Here is a 24,162-nt window from a genome sequence, read left to right on the forward strand (position 1 = left end):
CAAAGACCATTTGGTAGGAGTGGCCTTGGACAGAAACCTGCCCAGTGCATTATGGGTGTTTTTTTTCTTTTCTATCTGGCAAAAGGTAAGATAACAGCCTTAAAGGACAGATAAGCTGTACCGATTCTTTCAGAAAAAAAGCAGATCTCTGGGAGGCATGACTCACACACACGCACACGCATGCACGCACGCACGCACGCACGCACACACACACACACACACACACACACACACACACACACACACACGTCATCATAGACTCTTTCTCCGAAATCACAAAATAAAATGTACACAAATGTGTCCCTCCTCTTGATACAGAATCACTGATGAGCACCTTTGGTTTTAATGAGAAAAAAACTAAACGATGGTGAATTCGAACCCAGAAAAACTACCACTGGACCATTGAAAGATGCAAAAGCAATCTGAAGAACCGTGGTACTGACAATACTGTATTATGCTATAGTTAACAGATGTAACGTTAGGGGGAAACTATCACGTCAAACATGACATCTCATGACTTCCCCCACTCACCCACTTTTTAAAACAGTTACGGTAACTGCATGGCATTATTCATGGATAACTTTTGATTCACTATAAGTTTTTGTATGCACTTATGCGCCGATTGCCAACAAAACACAGACATTTGATGCAGTTTCACCCACTGCCTGCAACAATCTGCATATCCAACAACCCTTGCTTTTAAAACATTTGTCACCAAAAATGCCAGGAACACACTTGAAAAATAAACTGCATCCACTGTTCAATTAACGCTGCAAAAATCCTTCTTGACTTGCGTTACCTGAATAATAAGTGAGCTCTCCTGCTGTGGTTGGTGTGTGCGCACGCTTTTCCGGGAAACCAATTTCCAAATATTCAACTATCCCTATTGCAGTAATTTCATGCAGTAATTTAATGTAATAAAGGGCACTGCTTTTAGGAAATATTAACAATTAATTTGAAAAAGACAAGGTTGATGTTGAGGGTAAAACTGAACTTCAGGATCAAAAAACCCTCCTCAAAAAATGGGTTCTGGATGCGTTTCAGTAAAGAAAAAATCCTCACTGCCCAGTTTTTTTTTCAGTTTCTGATCAGATGCCAAGCCATTTTTTCCCCCTAATCCTGTTTCATTTGTAAATGTATCACATTACAGAAGTTTAATGGAATGGAAAAGTTTTATGCTGACTTTAACAGGAGAGATGATGAGACATTGATAATCTTTCATTCTAAAAAGAAAGAAAAGAAAGTTTTCCCAGTGTTCTGATTTGATTCATGATGGGCCGGGAAATGGAGCCGCAGCGTCTGTAAACTGATCAGAGATCAGGGAAGTGAGATGATCGGGTTGAGTGCTCAAGTTCTTATCCAGGTGTGTCATTACAGGTAACCTGAGCAGCAGGGTAAGGCCTGCTGATGTAAATAGACTCAATTAATGTGGAAATAAAACACTGCATGCACAGCAGAGACACCAGAAAGTCCCTCACTCTGAGACAGACAGTCACGTTAGTTTCACTGCTGGCTGCAGTTATTGGCAATGCAATGTGTCCTTGTAAACTATATCATTTGATGTTGTTGACAAGAACCGGACGCTTCTAGAGTTGCATGCGAGAGTTAATTGATAGTCTGATGGATTCATTCTATAGAACATGAGGTTTCTTTGAAATGCTGACGGGGTGCTTTTGGTACAGGAAAGGCTCAGATGTGCTTCACCATGTGCAGATGATGAAGACCATTCTATTTTTGGCCCTCCTGTATGGGGATATCCGGTCTGCAGTTTGCTCTATCTCAAGCACACACACATGCACACACACACTCAGATGGTGTGACTGCCAGGGAGTTCTACGTTCCTGGCTGTTCTCAGATTCCAATTTAAGCTCAAAGGGAGGTTTGATGTCTGCATAAAGGGATAGGTCTATGCATCCCGTCCTCCAACATTAATGTTTAATTAGGAACACCGTGGAAGGCTTCATACTGCATATCTTTCTCTTTAAAAATCTCCAACGCTACGACCAGACCAAATTCTAGATGACTGACATCTGCTGCCCCCCAGGAGAAAACTCATTTAACCTGCTTCCCTTAGCTGCCTTCAGGATTTGATTACAAATTTGAATGTTATGTAAATCATCCTGGATTAGGACTGCCATCCAGTAGAAAAAACAGAGCATGGTTGTGCGCGAACCAGTATTTGCTGTTCCATCTCATCATGGTGCTTTAAGCATAACAAAACCCCCATCTTTGGTTATATTGATTCAATTGGGGTGGGAGACAATTCCTCAAACACCTATATCATTGGGATTGAGAAAGTCTCACGGTGGCTCCAGAACTCATTCTCCTCCACTTTGCCAGGCACTGTTTGGTAGTAATCTAGCTATCCACACATCTGCTTGAGGAGCAATTAGGTTGATCGGCATATACACCGGATCAAACGGATGTCAGTGGGACACACAACTGCCTATCGGATGCTGGTGCTGCTCCACATCCCTTCCCCGAGTCTGACCCTATCCCTTTGTCACTGGGGATTACAGATTAATCCTCCAACTGAATCCTGTGCTTTTTACCCTCTGTCTCGTTCTCAAACAGTTTCTCTTAAATGTTGTAGGGCCATCACTTCAACCACTGTATCCTTAATGAACCCACTCATTTTAAATCGCACAATGGTGTCGTCTGGGAGACAACAAGGAGCATTGTCCTAGGCTAAGGTGTGAGATAACTTGTACTCATTGGTCCTAGGTGTAGGCAGATTGTATCACAGAGGAGCGACAAAGGCTCTTTCAAATGCGGCCTTGAAATGCATCCTTCGTTTCCCGGCTAATGAAGGATACAACAAATGGATCCTTTGCTGCCTAGCCTACCCCAGAATTCATTGCACGAGAGAGGGAAAATTGCCGATTTAGTTAATACTCTTAATTATATACAGAAATTGACCATGGCGAACATATTTAGACAGATTGTGAACCCTTAGTTCTACCCTGAAAGTTGAATACAACTTTCAAAAAAGTCCAGTACAGATGTTACCGCCACTCATCAACGGCAGCTGTCACAGTTGCTAGGCGACAAGAACAGCCCTCTGTAGGCTAGACTGTCCCATTTAACTGACCTTTCTGGCCTTCGAAGACATGGCCTTTGAAGTCCGAGCCCTTCGAAGGGTGCAGTCTCTGAATTGGGACACAGACATTGTAGGATTTTAGCAACTAATCATTAAAATTAATAACAGCAGTAATGGAAATAATAAAAGACAAATGTCTTTATTTGTCAGGTGCCCATCAATTTAAAGTATACAATGTAGTATACAACATACATTATGTGTAATTCACATTGTGTGAAAAAATTTTTATAAAAAAAAAAAAAAAAAAAAAAAATATATATATATATATATATATATATATATATATATATATAATGTATAGCATACATACATACATACATTATGTACTTTGTTTGAAGGAAATCAGATCAGGTGTATTTGACAGATTAATTGATTAAATATAGCTGCCCATAGAAGTAAGATTTTTTTTTAATAAGAATAAACAGTCTGTTTTTCAAGTAAACTATTTCAATCTTTATACTTGCCATTTCTTTGTAATTATTTAAACATTTAGAGTAACATTTGTTTCAATTTGTTGGTGTACTTATATTAGAAAATACCCTACACCTCAGAATGGCTTTATTATGTGGCAAATATACATAAATGTATGATTGAAGGGGTACAAAAAATGGAGGAGGGGGAGGATATGCATATCAGCAGTGCATATCTGTACAATCATTCATGGGTTTTATGTGTGCAGACCCTTGGCATCCAATGATGGAGAGTGTGAGTGAGTGCACAATGCCAGCTGTCTCACTTTCCATTCATATGCCACCAGGACCTGTGCAAACTGCTTAGTTATTTTAGCATTTCCCTAGGCATGCACAACCTAATGAGTACAGTATGCACACACTTTGTACTCGTCTGTTTGCAAGCTCCATACTTGTGCTGCCAGGTGAACAGCATGTATGCAAATACTGAATCAAACTAATTGGGCTGTCCCGGGGTGTTTGCACTGTGTGCAATGCATAAATAGACATCATGATTCTACTGTGTACAGCAAATAGATTATGCACTTACCTGTAGATATATGAACTATCGTAATGGAGTAGCCTACTGCGGTTAATGAAACAACCTCATGATACAAATCTTCGGTTAGGAAAGCATATGCTGCTTTGCCTTACGATTCAGTTACTAAATTCGAAAATAGTTTGAAAACGCCATTGCAACAAGGAAAATGGTTCAAGTGTCCACTGCGAGTGTAATAATGAATCATGCCTCAGTCGTGTTGACGCACAATGACGTGCACATCTAGAACTCGTTTAAAACAGGAACCCGTAATGAAATAATCTGCTGTGTATAAAGTTTATTGCGAACGGTACGTGACCAGAGTTTGTATTCAGTACGTCCCTACGTTGATTTAGACTTCCCTTTAAACTTACAGTGCCTCTGATAAGGCGCGAGAGGGGCGCGCGACCGACCGGCGTTCACTCACACACTCGCTCGGGTCTATGCAGTGATAGTGACTCTGAGCGCGCGGGACAGTGATGATGATGTGTCAGCGAAGAATATTCGCGCCCTGATCATTTTTCCCGCACCTGACTTCAGCATTCCATCAAGAAGCGTTAGGCACATACTAAAGTGAGTTCGTTTATCTGGTTTTGGAGGATTATGGACAGAAAATGTCTCTGCTGAAGAAAGCCGGAGTCGTGGCGAGGGGTGAGTTGGGAGTTTCTACTTTGATGCTCTTTTAGTGAACTTATAGAATCATTAACGCTACGTTTTTGCATATATAGCTTATTTATCAACTTTTAGGCTGTCAGTGGTGCGTTTTTATTTCGCTTTAGCTTTATTTGGTGCATTTTCTTTCATAGATTGACTGTATGTAGGCTACTGTAGGCTACACATGCAGTGTCTTAAAATAATGTTATTTTAATTTCTGTATGTATTTTCAGAGGTAATAAAGTTCAGTTCGACAGCGTTTGAACTTATTACATTGTATATTTTTTGTATTATGGGTTGTAAATGAGCCAGGAATTTTCATTACATTTTGATGGGATGGGATAAGGATTGGAATAGTAAAGTAACTATTTTGAATCGTCTTAAACTATTTCAATTCCAGGAACGATTCTTTTCCTTCTTTTGATGTTTGTATTTTAGTATAAAAATGCATTTCTGCGATGCTTCAAAATTGGTAGACTATAGATTACAAAATACTTGCACATAACTAAGTGAAATTCAGTGAGTCCTGTTAATTCAGTAGTCTAACTGCCCTGACTGATTTATAAAGGTTATTGTATCATCCAAATGAACTGGCTATTTCTTCAGAAATAACCTAATATAATTAAATATAGTGCAATATTGGGATTTAGATTTTGCTTGCAAAAAGATTTGTTGGAATAAACATATTTGAATGGTTGTAAAAATGTAATCAGGTGGCAGACATTGAGATTGTGGAAATGTTTTGCTTTTTGTTTTTCATGGAACCTCACATTGAGTTAAAGTTTCAGTATAATGATCTTTTGAATTGACTAAAGTCAATAACTCACTCAGATGTGCATTGGATTTTTCAATAAGCATTTTCAAAAGCAACAGAAGTGGCCCCTGACCCTTCTTGCATGCTGTCTGTTGTTATACAAGTATGCCCATTATTTTGCCATTGTTTAGAGGCAATTGCAATTATCATGCATTGTCTGCTTGGTAACATCCTTCCTAATTTCCACCCTGTTCTAACACCTGCTTATGTGTGATTATGAAGAATCTTGCTCCCCTCACATTCTGTTCATCAGCCTGTACTAGAGAGAATGGTCTTGATAGAGCCACTGCACTGGGCTGCTCAACACACTTTCCTCAATTAACTTACCACACAGTAAAGCAAGCCTCGGGAATACCCTTCTATTAATAAATAGTTTATCACTCCCATCCATAGTATAATGAAACACCTTGACAACAGCAAATTATTCAATCTCAGTTAAAGGAACATGCCAACTTTTTGGGACTTTAGCTTATTCACCTTATCCACCAGATTTAGATAAGTTCATACATACCATTTTAATCTCTGTGCGTGCCATAACACTGTCTGTATTTACCAAAACACTGTATTTTGTCACTTATTGAACAGTAGGCTAGAAGGAGCTGTTTACCTTCAGATTTTGTGCTAAGCTAGGCCAGCGGTGGGTGCGTCAGACAGAGTTATGGCACGCACGGAGATGAGAATGGTGGTTTGTATGGACTTATCTAACTCTTGGGGATACGGTGAATAACCAAAAAGTGTTCCTTGTGGGTTGTCTGTTGAGTTGTTGGATGACTGCAGGCCTTTTCTAACACACCCAGCCTCCATAGACTGTGCTTTTAATAATAGTATACAATTATAGTACTATTTCAAACATATATATATATATATATATATATATATATATATATATATATATATATATATATATATATATATATATATATATATATATATATCAAACTTATTTTATGAACACAGCTATTTGACCTTTGAGTTTTTTTCTCTTTGTCTCCACCAGGGTGCCAGGATGTGGGCGGTTTGGCTCTTCACTGAACTGTGCACAAGATCCTATGGGATCGACTTTCGAATAAACACCTCAGTGCCCAGCACCCAGGTATCAGGCTAACATTGAAACGACCTGAGCTTCGCCCATCACTTTGAACAACTTTCCTTTTCAATGCCACCATGCCAATCATCAGCAACGCCAATCATGACTTCAGCAACCTCTCTGTCAGTGATGACAGCAGCTTGGACCACATCTTTACTGAGATCCCAGAAACCGAGACCATCAAGGGAGTTTATTATCAGCGTGCTCAGTTCATTCGCCGATCTGAAGATTTGCTTTCGGTGGACCACGGCCTGCAGGCCCTCATCAACGTGGGGGGCAACCGCTACATCTTCCCATGGAGTACGCTGGAGCAGTTCCCCTTGACCCGCTTAGGACGTCTAAAACCCTGCAGCAGCCCTGAGGAGATCGCTCACGTTTGTGACGACTACGATGAGCTCCGCCGTGAATTTTTCTTCGACCGTAGCCCCAATGCATTTCGTGTAATCCTCAACTTCCTTGCAGCGGGGAAGCTCCGTATGTTACGGGAGATGTGCGCACTCTCTCTGCACGAGGAGCTCAACTATTGGGGCGTGGAGATGGCCTACATGGAACGCTGCTGCAAGCGCAAGATGTACACACGCATTGAGGAGGTCGCCGAGCTCGAACGGCGAGAAGAGGAGCGCCGTCAACGTAGCTTGCAGCTGCGCCCTCCTGCAGTGGAGACACGTTACCGCAAGTTCATGAACGATCTGAGGGACATGGTGGAGAACCCTCAGTCGGGCTTGCCAGGAAAGATATTTGCTTGTTTGTCTGTGGTGATGGTGGCGGTGACAGTGATCAGCCTGTGCATCAGCACCATGCCGGACCTCAGAGAAGAGGAGAATAGGGTGAGTTCATACAAAATGTCCTGATTAAGGAGATGGGCCACCCAAAAATGAAAAGTCTGTCATCATGTTGTTCCAAGCCAGTTTGACTTTTTTCAGAATATCTATAGTATTCCAACAAAGGAAGAAAGTTGCACAAGTTTGAAACAACATGAGGGTTGAGCAAGTAATGACACACTTTCCAAAAATTCTGTCATCATTTACTCACCCTCTTGTCAGTTAAGCTTCAAAAAACAAATTAAGATATTTTTAATGAAACCTGAAAAGTTTCTGTCTTCCCATTAAAAGTCTAGGTAACCAAAGTTTTGAAGATCCAAAAAGGTCATACAAAACATTGTAAAATGAATATGAATCGAGCTGTTTAAGCATGGGTGTCGGAAGCAAAAAAATGTGGGTGGGTCCTCCCACCAAGTGAAAATAGCCCGACTTGTTTACTAAACATCTGGATGGGCTAGACAAAATTACAGAAGACACCAAACATTGGTGATAGTGGGCGATAGTAAGGCATGTGGCAGAAGGTTTTAACGCAAATTGACCTTAGGTTCCAATTCGCCTTTTGCCGAACTCACTCTACTCCCTTTTCACATCACATATCAGGGACAAAAGAGGCATTTTAATAAAAATGAAGAAAACATTTGAAAAGTGGAAATAAAGCATCTAACGTGTGTTTAATAATGAAGTGTTTATCGGTTAGGGGAAGGTGAACAGACATGTGCTGAATTAGAGACGGCAAGTGAGTGGGTCCAATATCATTGGTCTTAAAAAGTGGGTGGGTTGTACAATAGTTCCAACGCATGATTAATTTATATAAATTAACTATAATCTATAATTAAATATAACTAAAACTATGATTAAACTATTATTAAATAAATATTCTCTCTATGTTACATTTTTTTTCAATTCGTCTTAATACAAGATGTAAGTAGCAAAAGCCAAAAATGTTCAGCTGTTCACTTAGACCTTCTTCTTCTCAGGTAGAATGTGAGTATATTACTGAGGTGTGTTTCTGGTCTTCAGGCAGACCTTTGAGCGCTGATCCTAGTGAGAAATAATGAATGCACCTCAGCAGGGCTCCCCAATGTCAGTAAATACCCAGAGAGTAATGAAGTGGACCAGAAATGCCTCCACAATGTCAGCAAACATACATAGAGAATAATGAACCAGCTCCATAGAGACCTCTGGAATGTCAGCCGGCACACAGGGGGGTTCGCTTGAGAAGACTAGACCTTTTTGCTGTTAAATGACTATGAATTTTAATCGCCCTTAGGCAGGCACCTCACACTGTCCAAAGTGTAAGGGGTAGGCCGCTGACTGTAGCTTTATTTGCCTGAAGTTTTGCTCTACGTGTTTTGATTCGAAAATGTAATACTTTGTGTGTGTGTGTGATTGGATGTGCTTTTGTATATGCCAAGGTAAGTTCTGGCAGTGTCTATGCAGTTACGCCAGCATATAGCATCCAACAGGCACAGTCCCGCTGGAAGCAGCAGGACTGTCATATTTAATTCACACTGCCGGGCCGTTTGTCAGTGTCACCAGCACGGTAGAAAAGGAATGGCCGGAGTATGGAGTCATTCATCTCCGCTCATAAATGTGTGTGTGTGTGTGTGTGTGTGTGTGCGTGTGTGCGTGTGTGCGCGCGTGTGTGTGTGTGTGTGTGTGTGTATGCGTGTTCATTGAGTGATAACAAGATGACATCCTCTCCCTCACAACACTTTCAATTATTTGTGTGTAGTCAAATGTGAAGATGTGCCGATTGATGCTTCACACTTCTGTAAATTTACAAGCATAAAACTTTTTGGTGAAGTTTTATTCCCCTATAAATTATATACAACACGATTTTATTTTAGAGCTCAATATCAGACCCGGAAAGACCAGGCAGCAAATCTCTAGTAAACAGGAAACATGAACAGAAGTGAAAAAAACACTGTGAGCAAACTCGCAATGAGCTGATAGAGAAAAACACTGAATAAATTCAACAACACACAGGTTTGTGTGAACATTTGACATCAATGTGACCTACAGAACCCAGTAGCTCCAGTAGCTTATCCAGCTCTTGTTCTAGCACTAAATTAATCTATATGAATGTACAGCGGTCTCACAAAGTATTTGGAGGAACCTTGAGGAACCTATACAGTACATACAGTATAAAGGAACGTCATAGATTAGACAACAAAATATCAAACCATTTAGCATTCATTTTGCAGAAAAGTCGCACAAGCACACTTCTCAAAATCTTTCCCAAAAATTTTTGAAATTATAAAACAATAGATATTTTTTCTTTTGTTCACAATCAAGACAAAAGTATTTGGACACTTAGTTCTGTTGTCAACTGTTAGTGATGAACTACATCTATGTGAACATCCATCCACTAAACATCATTCGTCAAGTAAAATGAAGTTAAATATATTGTAAGGTCTAGCATAATTCGTTTGCAGATGCCACTTGGTTTGATCACTTGTTCAAATGCTACATAATTCAGGATTTTTAAGTGTGATTTAAGTGTCCAAATTCTTCTGGGGCCTCTGTGTACACTACATACTCTCCTTGGTGCAACTGAAATTGTGTTTTGTATTTTAAGTGTGCTATGGATAGATAAGAGGTACAAAACATTAATGGAATAGCATCTGAACTTGTTTAATCTGACAACCCTGGGAATCGATCCAAAGAGGTTAACTATCTTGTGTGTTTGAGAGCAGGCGGCATTCTCATAATCCCAAGCAGCACCTTTTTTATATTGTTTAGATAACAATAAATACATTCTTGTATGGTGATAAGATGAGTTTTATCTGGATTCATATGCCCTAATACCCTTTATCTTTATGGCAGCTAGATAAGTCTGAAGCAGTACTACTGGAATTGTGTTATGTGTATGCATGGGTGTACATTCTGCAGGTTTGTAACAGTGTATTATATTTTTTTTAAATGAACTGACTTTCATTCTGCTAGTTCTATAACATAGGGATGAAACATCAGATAGTCAAGATAATCTGAGCATTCATAGGATCTGTCTTATGGATCTGTGCTTCACTTAAATCGCTCCTTCCTATAGATATTTAACTTTTTTCCTCTCTTGTCCTACAATAGATTAGTCTACCATAGCCATACCTTCAGACCAATGGCAGAAGGTCTGGACTCCATAGCCATTTTCTTTGGCCAAGGACTCCCCAGAGGCCGTCTGACTGAGATGTAAAGCAACCAATCACAGTTCGTTTTGTTCCGCGTCATGTTTAGGTGCGTGACGAAGCAATCGATATCCTTACAATAACAGACCAGCATGTTTTACAAACTTTACATACTTCACATACTTTTGAAAATCCAGCGTTTAGTTGATCCTGATAAGCGCTCGTTGTCACAGTTGAAAACACGACTGTGTTCTTCTACAAGGGGGTTTGGCGTCATGGCATCTTTGTTTCTTGGCAGAACATTATAGAATGGTACACACACGTCTCTCAGAAATCCTGTAGAATTCAACCAATCAGATGACAACTTCGAAAATCCTGAAGTGTTTCCATTTAATTGTGCCATATGCATCAGAGGTTCAGCCAGCGGTCCATAGGCGTGACATCTGAGGCTGAGACTAAAGAGTAAATACACTAAAGCCATGCTTTTTATAGTTTTCCCTCTGCTTTATTAAATATTAATTCCACCTTTGCTTTTCTTCTTTTGGGCTTCCTTTCTTTCTGCAATCTTATGTTTTTTTTCTACCTTTTCTCACCTTTACTCTTGTTACCACTCTCTGCCCCAACCTTCCCCAATGCTGTCTTATACTCTCTCTCCTTTTCTCCTCCTCGGGCTGCAGGTGTAAATTTTGCTTTGTTTGAGTCAGCAAGGACTCAGGACCAAGGGTGTTTGTATGCTATGAGCATCCTGCAAACTCTCACTCACCAAGTGCTGGTGACACACACACTTATTCACAGTATCCTGTGAAAGTCCTTTCCAGTCCTTCGGGAATTTGCCGCTGACTCTTATGTAGATAGTGGTTAAACAAATATAATTAATTTGGAGTGTATCAAACGGTCAAGCTTTGGTCTTATCACATGTTCTAGAGAAAATCAATCTTGGTTAAGGGGAAAATTAAGTTTCATAATTGTATATTTAGGCTATTTAACTTAAGTCCTGTATGGCCTACTAGAGCGCTGCTTTTGTAAGTTTGACTGAAATGTTTGCTTGTGTTTTATTTCCTTTTGTCTTCTATAATGGTTATTGTTGTTCATTTAAATATTGTTCAATAAATATTATGTTTTATATAAATATGCTGTAGTTGGTATTGAGTATGGGTCCGTCAGTGATTGCAGTAGTCGACTTCAGTGACAGTTAGATTATTAAACCACTTTAAACCGTCTTTAGTGACTGGTTAAAGGGTTAGTTCACCCAAAAATGAAAATTATTTCATTAATTACTCACCCTCATGTCGTTGGACACCCGTAACACCTTCATTCATCTTCGGAACACAAATGACAAGATTTTTTTTGTAACCTGATGGCTGAGAAAGGCTTCAAAACGGCCTCCATTGACATTCAGTACATTCCCACTGACCCACTTACAAGATCCATAAAAGGCACTAAAGACGTCGTTACAAAGTCCATCTCACTACAGTGGCTGTACAATAATTTTACCAAGCGACGAGAATAGTTTTTGTGGGCCAAAAAAAATAAAATAATGACTTTATCTGCTAAGATATTGTCTTCCGTGTAGGTCTCGGACGTGAACTCACCTGGAACTCACGTGATAGCGGCGCTCCTCCTCTTCCGGGTCATGTATTCGCTATGATTCAAATGGTGGAGCTGTGTCATATTCTCGCGCATGTGTCGAGTTCACATCAACAATTTGGTGGATTAAATCGTTATTTAGATTTTTGTGCGCACAATAACTATTTTCGTCGCATTGTAAAATTATTGTACAGCCACTGTAGTGAGATGGACTTTGTAACGACGTCTTTAATGCCTTTTATGGGCCTTTTGCGTGGGTCAGTGTACTAAATGCCATTGGAGGCCTTTCTGAAGCCTTTCTCAGCCACCAGCTTAAAAAAAAATATCTTAATTTGTGTTCCGAAGATGAATGAAGGTCTTACAGGTGTCCAACGACATGAGGGTGAGTAATTAATGAAATCATTTTCATTTTTGGGTGAACTAACCATTTAAGGGAGTTGTTTCAGTGCTGTCAATCTTTTAAAAGGACAAAGACAAATATATATATTTTTTTCTCAGCGGACATTTAAATAGTTTTTTTTAAATGGCTATAATATTATGGACATCTAACTGAAAAAATAATGCTATATCAGTTGCAGGTAATACACTCGTTTAGTCGATCTCTCTCTCATGACAAAATACTAAAACATTATGACATTTTATGAATTTTGGATGTGTCAAAGTGTGTGATGTCACAGGTCACCCAATATCAAAACTAGCAAGTTTTTTTTCAAGCTTGATTAAAAAAATATTTTGTTTATAATGAGGAAGACGTTTTAAGCTACAAAACTTGCAGGAAGTTTTAATAGTGCAAAGACCTCTTATATGTCAAAAGATCAATGCAAAATGTATTAATTTAAAATTATATACAAATGCATGTTTGAATTGGCCTGAATTGAATAAATGCAGAGAGGGATTAAACATTTAGTACGATGTCATGAGCTCAGTGTTTTTAATTTAGCTAAAAGTCTCCCTCCAATGCATCAGGCAAAGAGTAGATTTGTGTTTGCAACAAAAAAACATAATCATTGTGATTTGATGGAAACCTTCTAAAAAGAGCTGGCTTTACCGGGAATTGTACTTACCGCTACAGATAATCAAAATATTTTATATTGCAGGTGTATTCACTTGATTACACACATTACGAGATAATGAACAGCCACAAAGTTGAGCATATTCCCTACATATGCTAGATGAAAATGCTGGGGGAACAAAATACGCATTACACTGATAAATTAATCATCTAACTGTACTCAAGCACATAATGTGAGAGAACATTACAGCTCTACATCACATTCACTTCTGTAAGTTCCATGAGATTTAGTCAGTCTTCCCATTCAAACCAAAGCTAGTTTCATTTTCCTCTTGACCGATCATATTCTCCACACACCCATCAGTGACAGGCTAGCTAATGCTCTACGTGTTCTGCTCATGCTATGTTGGACAGAGTATTGCAGAGGGCCAGATGGTGTCGGTACAGGTGCAAGGCGTGAGTGGTTTCGGTGTTGTGTTGCAGTTTTGCATTTTGGCTGTATGGTTTGCCAGAAGGTGAGTTCTTAGAACAGGTGGTGTTAAAGGGTTAGCAATGATCTTAGGCACTGTTCTCTGGCCTGGGTCATTAATATAAGTTAGAAGAGAGTAAACAATACACGGCGCAATCTGGACAATGTGCCGCAGGTTTCCCCTTGAGTGGGCAGGAACCCACCCAAACATGGCATGATGAGGCTAAAGTGACATGGTCAAAGAATGGAAATAAAGGAAACGCTAGATGAAGATTGGGTGCATTTGTAGAAGTCTTCTGTTGTTGGCAAGTTTTGTCCAACCATTTAAAACTGCACTGTGTAATTTTTCCGTCTGCTAGAGGTCACCTATTCAAAACAAAGGCGTAGTTTGATGACGCTAAGTTTGAGCTCAGAATCTTGGGACATATGGTCTTCACCTCACAGCCGGTGGAAAAGAATCAGGCTAGGACTCGGGCAATCATGTTCATCAACCGCATCAATCATGCGGTTATTAACGTTACTGTAGTATGAAGCAGAGCAGGACGGAGTGTTGTGGAGCTGAGCAAGGCCGCTGGAGCGATTGTTGTCGAACATAAGGCTCGAGAGCAGCGGGACATTTATAATGACGAGACATAGTTGCCGGCGCCATTTCCACTTTTCCTGGTCATGAGTATGAGGTATCGCAGCTCTGTTTATCATATCAGATACATTTAAGTGTGTTTAAAACTTTGTGACATTACTCGTAAATGTGTGCGTTTGCTCAGTGGCTGCTGTGACACTTGTTGCGCACTTTTAAGAATAAAGCATTTCTGCCAAATTAAACCCAAATGAAACCGAGGGTAACGCAGATATGACGCAATTGACAGGCGACTCCCTCAGACATCCCAGCTCCTTGAAAAGGAGTAAACAATTAATTTCATGTTTTTTAAAATATATTTCTGCAGACTTAATATAATATGTCTTCTTAACTAGCCCAGGTAAGAAAATTAGTTCAACATATATTTTTTTGCTCTTCCAACATTTTATTAATTGCCGTTTTTAGAGTGTATACTTTCTCAATATTTTTTACAAGATGCAAAATAATTCTCTGATGTCCCCATAGTGTGTATGTGAAGTTTTAGTATTTTTTATAACATGTTAAAATTTCCACTTTTGGGGGGCAAGAATTTGCTGGTTTTGTGTGTGTGTCCATTTAAATGCCTTTTAAGAAGAGGGCAGAGCTTCAAGAACTCATGCCCTGGTGTCAGAACAATCTCACACACTAAAAATGTCAGAAACTGTCAGTAGAGGTGTTGCACATTTCCTATCGGGCGATGTCTACGGGCAATGTCAGATGTTGAGTGTGAGTTTTATGTTTAGTTTTAAGTTCATTATACATCAGATCCACTCCAGAAAATCTTTGTAAGAGCTGAATAAAACACAATACAAGAAGAGCACATTAAAGCCTTGTCTATAAACACTCTCTCTCCCTATCATTATCATCAACATACACAGTGAATTACACACAAAAACATTACAACTAACAGTAAACAAATATATACAGACCTTATACCTTTTCGGGGGTGCTTAATAAACTGGCCAACTTTATATACGGAAAACAACTCAGATGAACTGTAATAAATAACTCCTTTCATTACTGCCATGACCGGTATTACTCTTTAAGATGGATTATGAACAGTTTCTGATCCATCCTTGTGTAACTATTTTTTAACAAAACCTGTGTTTTGTATTGTCTCTTTGTATTGACCTTCGTTCACAAAGCAGTCTGGTGTAAAATGATTTGTGCTGACATAAACAAATTTAGGTATGTGGGTCGGCATTGTCTTCAAAAACAAAACTAATCCATTGCATCTTCAACGGCTCTGATATCAAGAGTCCGTGGAGGGGTTAAAATAATAGCGTTTTGACAGCATGACAAGAACACTCTACTACAACAACTCTTCCTCTTCTCTAAAGCAGCCCAACATGCACCCCCTTTGTTGCGTATTCCCCGGGACAGGGTTTATGTAAATTTTAGGGCTTGTGTGATGCCACCAACCTGGGAAGATGCTCATTGTAGTCCCTACCAGCCATTTGTTGTAGTCCTTAAAAATGATTTAGAAAATGTCTCACTTTGCTTTGAAGTTTGAGTGTCATAATTTGCAGATGTTGTTTATGCTCAAACAGCACCATTACACACTAAGATAATACTTTTTTGTAATTCTTGAAGTGAACTTTTGCCTGTATTGGGATTAGAATCACTGGATCTCATTTACTAAGCATGGGCATAAGCAAATATATGTACAGACGTTTTCAAGAACAAATTATGAATCACTAACTTCATTACAAAAATGTATTCTAAAATATATATTTTTTTAAAGTAGGAACAACTGAAACCACACATGCAAAAAACTTTCTCTGTGCGGATTTATAATTATTTTCAGAAGTTTTTCATCTTATCACTGTTATATTATAACTAATATATTATATTATAACCTAATACAATTTAATTCAATCTTATATGATATTTTGCGGAACATATTTTTCCTTTTCATTATATTAAATTCACACTGCAAACTTACATCTCAGCAGGAAATTCCGCAGTGGAATAATGGTGCCAGAATCTCTGCTTAAGTAGGTTGGAAGGGTTGATTACTAATTCCATGGCTTTGAAAGAGATAAGTATTAGTTTCTATTTTACGAGAATGCAGACTGTCTCTCTACTGCAAATGGGCTGACTTTTTTGTAGTTATATGTGCTTTTTATCAAAAGTGTGAAGGAATAGGAGAGCTGGCAATCTTGTGGTGCTCCAATATTGATGCAGGAGAAATTGGGAGGTGATTGCAGTGCCCTCACATGCAGCTTGCAAAATAGTTTTTCATATGACACTCGGCAGCAGGAGTTTCCAAGCCACAAAGTGCCAGTGTAGGCCAAAAGTGTTATTGTACCAGAATCACCTTTGTTAAAGCTGGAGCTGAGGTCCTGAACGAATTGACTTGCTTGAACTCTTTAAAGGAGCAGCATGACTTGAAAGAAAATGTTCTGAAGTGGAGCTGTGCTTACCCCTGCCTGATGTTTACTATTCCGAGCACTAACATCTTTTCGGATCCAAGGTTACAGGGTTCACAAAAAAACTCCAGGGTTCTGGAGTGTCTCACAGGTGTGCGTAAAAACACACACACACACACTTGGCTGACTCTATGCAGTGGTGCTTATATTTGTTTGGGGAAGTAGTTACAAGCTCAGGGTATCCAGAAGGTTGTGGCTTTTAATCACCTGAGTCGCTCAAACCCAGGTTGCTCTAAGAGAGGGGGTTCATTTTGTTTTAAAATGCTATGCTTTTCTTTTAAATTATTTAAATGACTTTTGTGCTTTTAATTTAATAAAACAGAAGAGAAGCAATAAGAAACTACAGTGTGAGGATACATGGTGTGGTGTTGCAAGGCTGATAATGTATGCGTGCACGTTTGATCATTTTTCTACTTGTGCTGCATACTCATTTTTGATTCAGCAGATGCAGCGATTGTAAATAGAGTAAATAATAGTGTCATCTATCAAAATATTCATTCCACACGTAGCTTCATCCCAGAGTTAAAGATGCATTTTTAATGCCTGCCTGCTTGTTATCTTCCTCTATAATTTTCTTGAATTAAATCGGCAAGATACTCAGATGTATACAATTCATCTTGTGTAGGCCACACTTTGTCTCTCTTTCACACACTCTCCCTTTATCTCTCCCTCTTTCTTGTGCATATAGACATACAAACACATTTTTACCACAGTTTTGAACTTTTCCACCGTGTTTTAATTGAGTCATGAGACATGTTTGCATCAGAGAACTTGATTACTCTGTCTATCGACAAGAAACTGATGCCTCAACTTTATTAAGTTAAGAAGAAACTGTTTAAAAGACTGCAGTGTTTAAGTAATTTCACAGACACTTACTTGAAGTGACTAGGTCACTCCAGGACTTCACTGTTTTGGGTTTTAAATGTGTATTTTGCTATATGCTTCGGGTATCTGTCCTGTTAGAAGATGAATCACCCTTGAAGTCTTAGTGCTTTTGGAGGACAGTACAATGTTTTCTCCTAGGACTTTCTTGTTTTCAGCTTAATATATTGTTCGTTGTCTCTCTCTGAGTTTTCAACCCCTGCTGACAAGCATAGCATTATGTAGCCGTCACTATGCTTTACTCAAATGCCTGAAATAGGGCTGCACGTTTTCAAGTTTTTCATTAACCGTTAACCGAGGCCCTTAGCGGTTAATACTCGGTTAACCATATTGTGCGTCAGGGTTATTTTTAGCTTATTAATTTGACGACCACCATCTCCGTAGTGAACGCGCCTATAGAGAGAAATGCACATCATGGATTACATAATCAGAGAGTAGCCTATTTCTTTTCGTTTTAAATTGTTAAAAGACATTTCAAGTTTCTTTAGATCTATTTCATGTCTGCGAGGCGTACGCTGAGTTTCCTTAAATTAGGATGAGATGCGCTCCAGTTCACGAGCAATGCAAGTGGCCGCGAGGGCGCCTGCATGATTAGGGCATGTAGTAAAATATGCAGCCGAGAAGGATTCACACAGACAGCGTTTGACTCGCGCGGCTGATGAGCCTCTCCCGGCAGAGAGTTCAAGCATCTTTGGACTCGTCCCTTCAGCTCTGGCCATCTTGCTTTCAGTCCGCGATTAGCTTTTTTGTTTTCTTCATTACAGTTAAAGTAACGTCTGCTTTTCTCTAGTCATTCACAAGTTTCTCACTTAAAACTTTCTTTCTTCTGCTCCGTTATGTACAGCGCGCGCAGCTCGCGCTCTGCTTCTGCCCTAATGCGACTTATAGTCCAGTGCGACGTATGTTATTTTCCTCTTCATGACGCATATTTTGACTGATGCGACTCATACTCCGGAGTAACTTATAGCCTGAGAAACGCGGTTAGCACTGCATTGCAATACTTGCATTTTGCCCCGTCACTCTCATTTTTAAAGTGCTCCCACGCTTTCTTTGCCCGCTTAGAAAGCTGGTCATGACTTCTTCTTGTGGATATTACAAATGTCTGGCAGCGCTCTTGCGGTCTCTAGGGGTGCAAACATATATTACAACTAAATTCAAAGCACGTCATTAACGCCACTTAACCGAGTAAAATGTTTCACTCGGTTACGCAATTTTTAACGGTTAATCGGTCAATCGGTTAACCATGGACACCCCTAGCCTGAAATCATACTTTATGCAATAGGGGTGGGTGATGTGACCAAAGTTTTTATTTCACTATATGAGAAACTTTATTTCACAATAATGATATATATTGCAATATAGTTATTTTGAATAGGACAAATACAATATAAAGGTACAATATGTTCAACATGTAGTTAGAATTAGTACAGAAATGTAATAATCAAATGTAAAAATAAAATATTGCATATAGTCTTCACTGTATGAATTAAATAAATGTATTCTTATTAAAGCTTAAAAAAATTATCCAGTCAAGAGCAGTAAGTAATTTTCTCCTTTGCTGGATTCACATTAATGACACAGAGCAGCAGGTATATTAGGCTGCTGTCACTTTAAGACTAAACGCACATATGGATCCATTCTATTGAAATGCATCCAGTTAACACCCAACTGTTTACTTTCACTTGAGACATAACCGGCTGTGTTTACATACTCCACATGGCGTTTAGACATAATTATGTGTGCATTCGACCAATCAAGTTCAATAATAAATCTTGCATGTTGAGAGACGTGGTTTTCTGCTTACCGCATTGAGTTCTTTTCCCTGCTAATTGTGCTTATTGAATATTGTGCTTTTTAACATAGATTTCTTCCTGAATTTGCGATCACATTTTGAGAGAGGCAGCTGTCTGTGTGCACGAGCACAGCACCGTGTTCCTTTTTAGGATACAGTGCATCCAGAAAGTATTCACAAAACTTCACTTTTTCCACATTTTGTTGTGTTACAGCCTTATTCCAAAATGGATTAAATTCATTATTTTCCTCAAAATTCAACAAACAATAGCCCATGATGACAACGCAAAAGAATTTACTTTGAAATCTTTGTAAATATATTACAAATAAAAGAGGGGTGGGGATCACATACATAAGTCCAGCTGTGGTAAATTCAGTTGATTGCACACGATTTGGAAATGCACACACATGACACATGTCTATATTAGGTCCCACAGTTAACAGTGCATGAACACAAACCAAGCCATTACATCTAAGGAATGGTCTGTAGACCTCCATGACTGATCTGCGGAAGGGTACATAAAAATGTATACAGCATTGAATGTCCCAATGAGCACAGTGGCCTCAATCATGCATAAACAGAAGATGTTTGGAAACACCAGGACTCTTCCTAGAGCTGGCCGCCTGACCAAACTGAGTGATTGAGGGGAGAGGGACCTTAGTCAGGGAGGTGACCAAGAACCCGATGGTCACTGTGACAGAGCTCCAGCATTTCTCTGTGGAGAAAGGAGAACCTTCCAAAAGAACAACCATCTCTGCAGCACTCTGCAGCACACCAATCAGGCATGTATAATAGAATGGCCAGATGGAAGCCACTCCTCAGTAAAAGGCACATGACAGCCCACCTGGAGTTTGCCAAAAGGCAGAAAATTCCTGAACAGCAAAATTCTCTGGCTTGATGAAACAATGATTGGCCAGAACAAACTCTTTGGCCTGAATGGCAAGTGTCATGTAGGAAACCAAGCACTGCTCATCACATGGCCAATACCATCACTACAGTGAAGCATGGTGGTGGCAGCATCATGCTGTGGGGATGTTTTCCAGCAGCAGGAACTGGGAGACTAGTCAGGATCAAGGGAAATGTATTGAGACATTTCTGATGAAAACCTGCTCCAGAGTGCTCTGGACCTCAGACTAGGGTGATGGTTTATCTTCCAACTGGACAATGACCCTAAGCACACAGCCTAGATAACAAAATAGTGGCTATGTCCTGGAGTGACCCAACCAGGGCCCAGACTTGAACCCAATTGATCATCTTTGAAGAGATCTGAAAATGACTGCACTGACCCTCCCCATCCAATATGATGGAGCTTGAGAGGTCCTGCAAAGAAGATTGGGAGAAACTGCCCAAAAAATATGTGTGCTAAGCTTGTAACATCATACTTAAAAATACTTGAGGTTGTAATTGGTGCTAAAGATGAACAAACGTGTTTCAAGTTTTCATTATGGGATATTGTTTGTATAATTTTGAGGAAAATAATAAATTTAATTCCTTTTGGAATAAGGCTGTAATATAATAAAAAAAATTGTGTGTGTGTGTGTGGGGGGGGGGGGGGGGGCGCTGTGAATACTTTCTGGATGCACTGTATACTGCCTGTATAACTCCTTTTAACCCATTCTTTATATTCTCATTCATGCATTTCATTACTCTCAAGTGTCAATATATTTACATACTGTGATGTGCACAATATAGTAAAATCTGTAATGATAGACATATACCATGGTAATGATATATATCGTCATACCGCCCAGTCCTTCTATGCAAGTATGCAGACTCTTCTAGCATGAATATTGTTAATTTACTGTCCGTTTTTTGCTTTTAGATCACAGCCCCCTAAAATCTACTGATATCAATTTTTCTGGTGGGCAACATTTTAGTAACTAGGCTAACATAATGCTTTAAATGAAAAAAAATAGTCCCTGGATTTGCCAACATTAGGTTCACAACATTTTTTTAAGAGACATACAAGAGTTTGTAGGCAGTTGTATACTGTTCCAATAGCGTTGGTTTCAGATTTGCATGTCTTGTCCATAATCGTCATGTTGGGCTGGTAAATCTGAATGTGGTTGGTTATTTTACATATCAAAATTCCTGTCGAAGTATAGGTTAACTACAATAAATCACAATGTGCACTAGGTGAATTACTAATATGCAGTTAATTTAGTAAAATATTTTGACATTTTTCACCATGACATTATAAAATACTATTTATCTAATTCATACTAATTCTCCAGTACAAAAGTTGTTGCACAATGATATAAGAATATTCTAACCAAACCATTTTGGTGCCTTCCATGGACCAAAACACTGAGACATTTATCAAAATATCTTCTTTAGGTATTTATGACAGAATTTAAAAAAAATGGTGAACTATCCCTTCAAACATTGTATATTTACACCAAGCCCTTGTTTCCTTAGGACATTTTTCTTTACAGACCAGCATGATGAATGAACGCATCCATTGACCTCTTGGTTATTTTTCCACTGAGATGTTTATAGGTTGGCTGTTAGGTATCCATGTCTGTTCAATGTCTCCTGGGTCCTGACTAAAAGCTAGAGATGCTGCTGAGAGGGAAGGAGAGTATGTTACAGTGCCATTTACACTTAGGCCAGAAACATAGTTGAATGTGTGGCCAACAGCGGAAACAGACGCTTCCATTGTATATACTTTCCATGTGTTATGTTACTGTGATGGTTGCAAGTATGGCTACTCCAGGTAGCTAGCTACAAACATGGCAACTTGGTGTGAAAGTGATTGTTTTATATCACTTTGGCCAGCTGCATTTTTTTTTTTCCACTGCAGCGAAGCAAAATAAAATATGATGTAAAAAAAAAAAAATGTAATCTCTACAAAATGAGTAGAGGAGTTTATTATTAACAAGAGTTAATAATATTTAATAATAATTATAATAATAATACATTTCTAATAGTTTTAGTGGTTGCTAGTTCTGATTTCTGTAGTCTGATGTAGAGATGCTTTGGCAGATGCAGACCACAAAACTGCTGGTGCAGGACTAGTAGTAAAACTCGCTTGACAGGATGTGCAGTAACCTGCCATAAAGGACAGCTCAAATGGGCCGAATGCAGCGTCAGAGTCTAGGGACCAGGGGGAAAAGGATGCTGAAGAACAGAATGAGAGCGATGCAGTTAGATGAAAGGTGTGAGTATGTGACCAGTGCCTCCAAAGGTCATGTGGGAACAGTCACAGGTGGATCTATTTTTGTGTCAGATATAAATGTGTTGAGTTGATCTTTTGCAGCGGATAACTCTTTGCAGCATCTCTCTCTCTCTCTCTCTCTCTCTCTCTCTCTCTCTCTCTCTCTCTCTCTCTCTCTCTCTCTCTCTCTCTCTCTCTCTCTCTCTCTCTCTCTCTCTCTACACACACACCAAGAGAGAGAGAGAGAGAGAGAAAGAGAGCCAACCCGAGCCAACACACGTCATTACATGTATCTAAAAAATCTAGCTAATATGATAAATATAACTGCATCACCTCATACTAATGACCAGAAAAGCGGAAATAGTGCCCGGCGACTGTGTTCCGTTTCATCATAATAAAAGTCCCATTCCTCGCAAGGCGGGGGTTTGTGTAACAATCACTCCAGCAGCTGTGCTCAGCTCCACAACACTCGGTACTGCTCTGCTTCACACTACAGTAACGTTAATAACCGCATTCATGAACTTGATTTCTGCCCAAGTCCTATTTTCCACCGGCTGTGAGGTGAAGACCACATGTCCCAAGATGCTGCGCTCTAACTTGCCGTCATCAAACTACGCATTTGTTTTGAATAGGCGACCTCTAGTGGACAGAAAGTTGCATAGTGCACCTTTAAGTGTTTTTGTTGCAGCCCTTAACTGATGTTGATGTTGACATGTTGTGTTTTGGCCTGAATCTCCACCCTCCACCTATCGACCAATCACAAAGTCGGTAGTGTTTCAGCATCCGGGTTGCTCTAGTTACCACAGCTGCAGCTACAAACATTCCTGCTGATCCTGCAGCCTATCTGGCTAACCTCGAGTAAGGGGGGAGGGGATACACCACTTTAGTTTGTTAAGTGGTGTAAGTTTATAAAGTTTATTACTTAATAATATTAACTCTTAAATACATACATCATTCAGGGATGTCATTCACTACCCTTCTCCTCATACATTTTTTAAAGTTAGACATCAACCTTCTTAGTATTCCTCAATCAATCCATTATATACAATATAACAAGAAAACAATAACACAAATGTAATTGAATGCCTGTTTTTCCACTATAGTTTTATTTCTGCACAACATAAAATAAATATATAATGACGAAATAAGTGCAATTCACCTTTATTCCACAAGGTGGCAATGTCTGATATGCAATGATAAAGTGACGTTTCACTCATAGTTCTCTCAGATAGCCTGACAAGCCAGACCCACATCAAGATGTTTGGTCTGGAAACTCAACATTGACAGGGCTCAATCCGAGGGGCGGGATAAACGGTTGTCTTTCAAACTCCCTCTGCACGGCGTGCACGCAATGGGATAGCGCCACAACCAACCAGAGCAACGAAGGTGAAGCAGAGCTATCCAGGCAAAACTCAGAATACATCTTCCCTTCTTAAGAATGACTTCAGTGCCGTTCTTTGTTCTTTTCTCAGAGAAAAGCTTAAAGGGTTACTTCAGCGATTAGCATATGGCTTTGTATCAGTAGAAACCCTGGAGTATATTCAATTGATTGTGCTTTCCCCCCTCATATCCCCCTGAGACAAGAGATTTATGCATTTTATTTCTGTAAAAATTGACAATCCTATGA

General features: G+C 39.3%; 1 protein-coding gene across 1 annotated transcript in view; it reads left to right on the plus strand.

The window, feature by feature from the left end:
• The first annotated feature begins 4,322 nt into the window (after positions 1-4,322).
• The window catches only part of kcng4a (potassium voltage-gated channel, subfamily G, member 4a), a 41,304-nt gene continuing 21,464 nt past the window's right edge, over positions 4,323-24,162 (plus strand). Inside the window, exons 1-2 of the mRNA XM_067420260.1 lie at positions 4,323-4,738; positions 6,553-7,469. Of these exons, the coding sequence (XP_067276361.1) occupies positions 6,720-7,469 (750 nt within the window). The 5' untranslated portion in view covers positions 4,323-4,738; positions 6,553-6,719. The remainder of the gene's footprint in view (positions 4,739-6,552; positions 7,470-24,162) is intronic.

Source organism: Pseudorasbora parva, chromosome 16 (assembly GCF_024679245.1).
Source record: "Pseudorasbora parva isolate DD20220531a chromosome 16, ASM2467924v1, whole genome shotgun sequence".
NCBI lineage: Eukaryota > Metazoa > Chordata > Actinopteri > Cypriniformes > Gobionidae > Pseudorasbora > Pseudorasbora parva.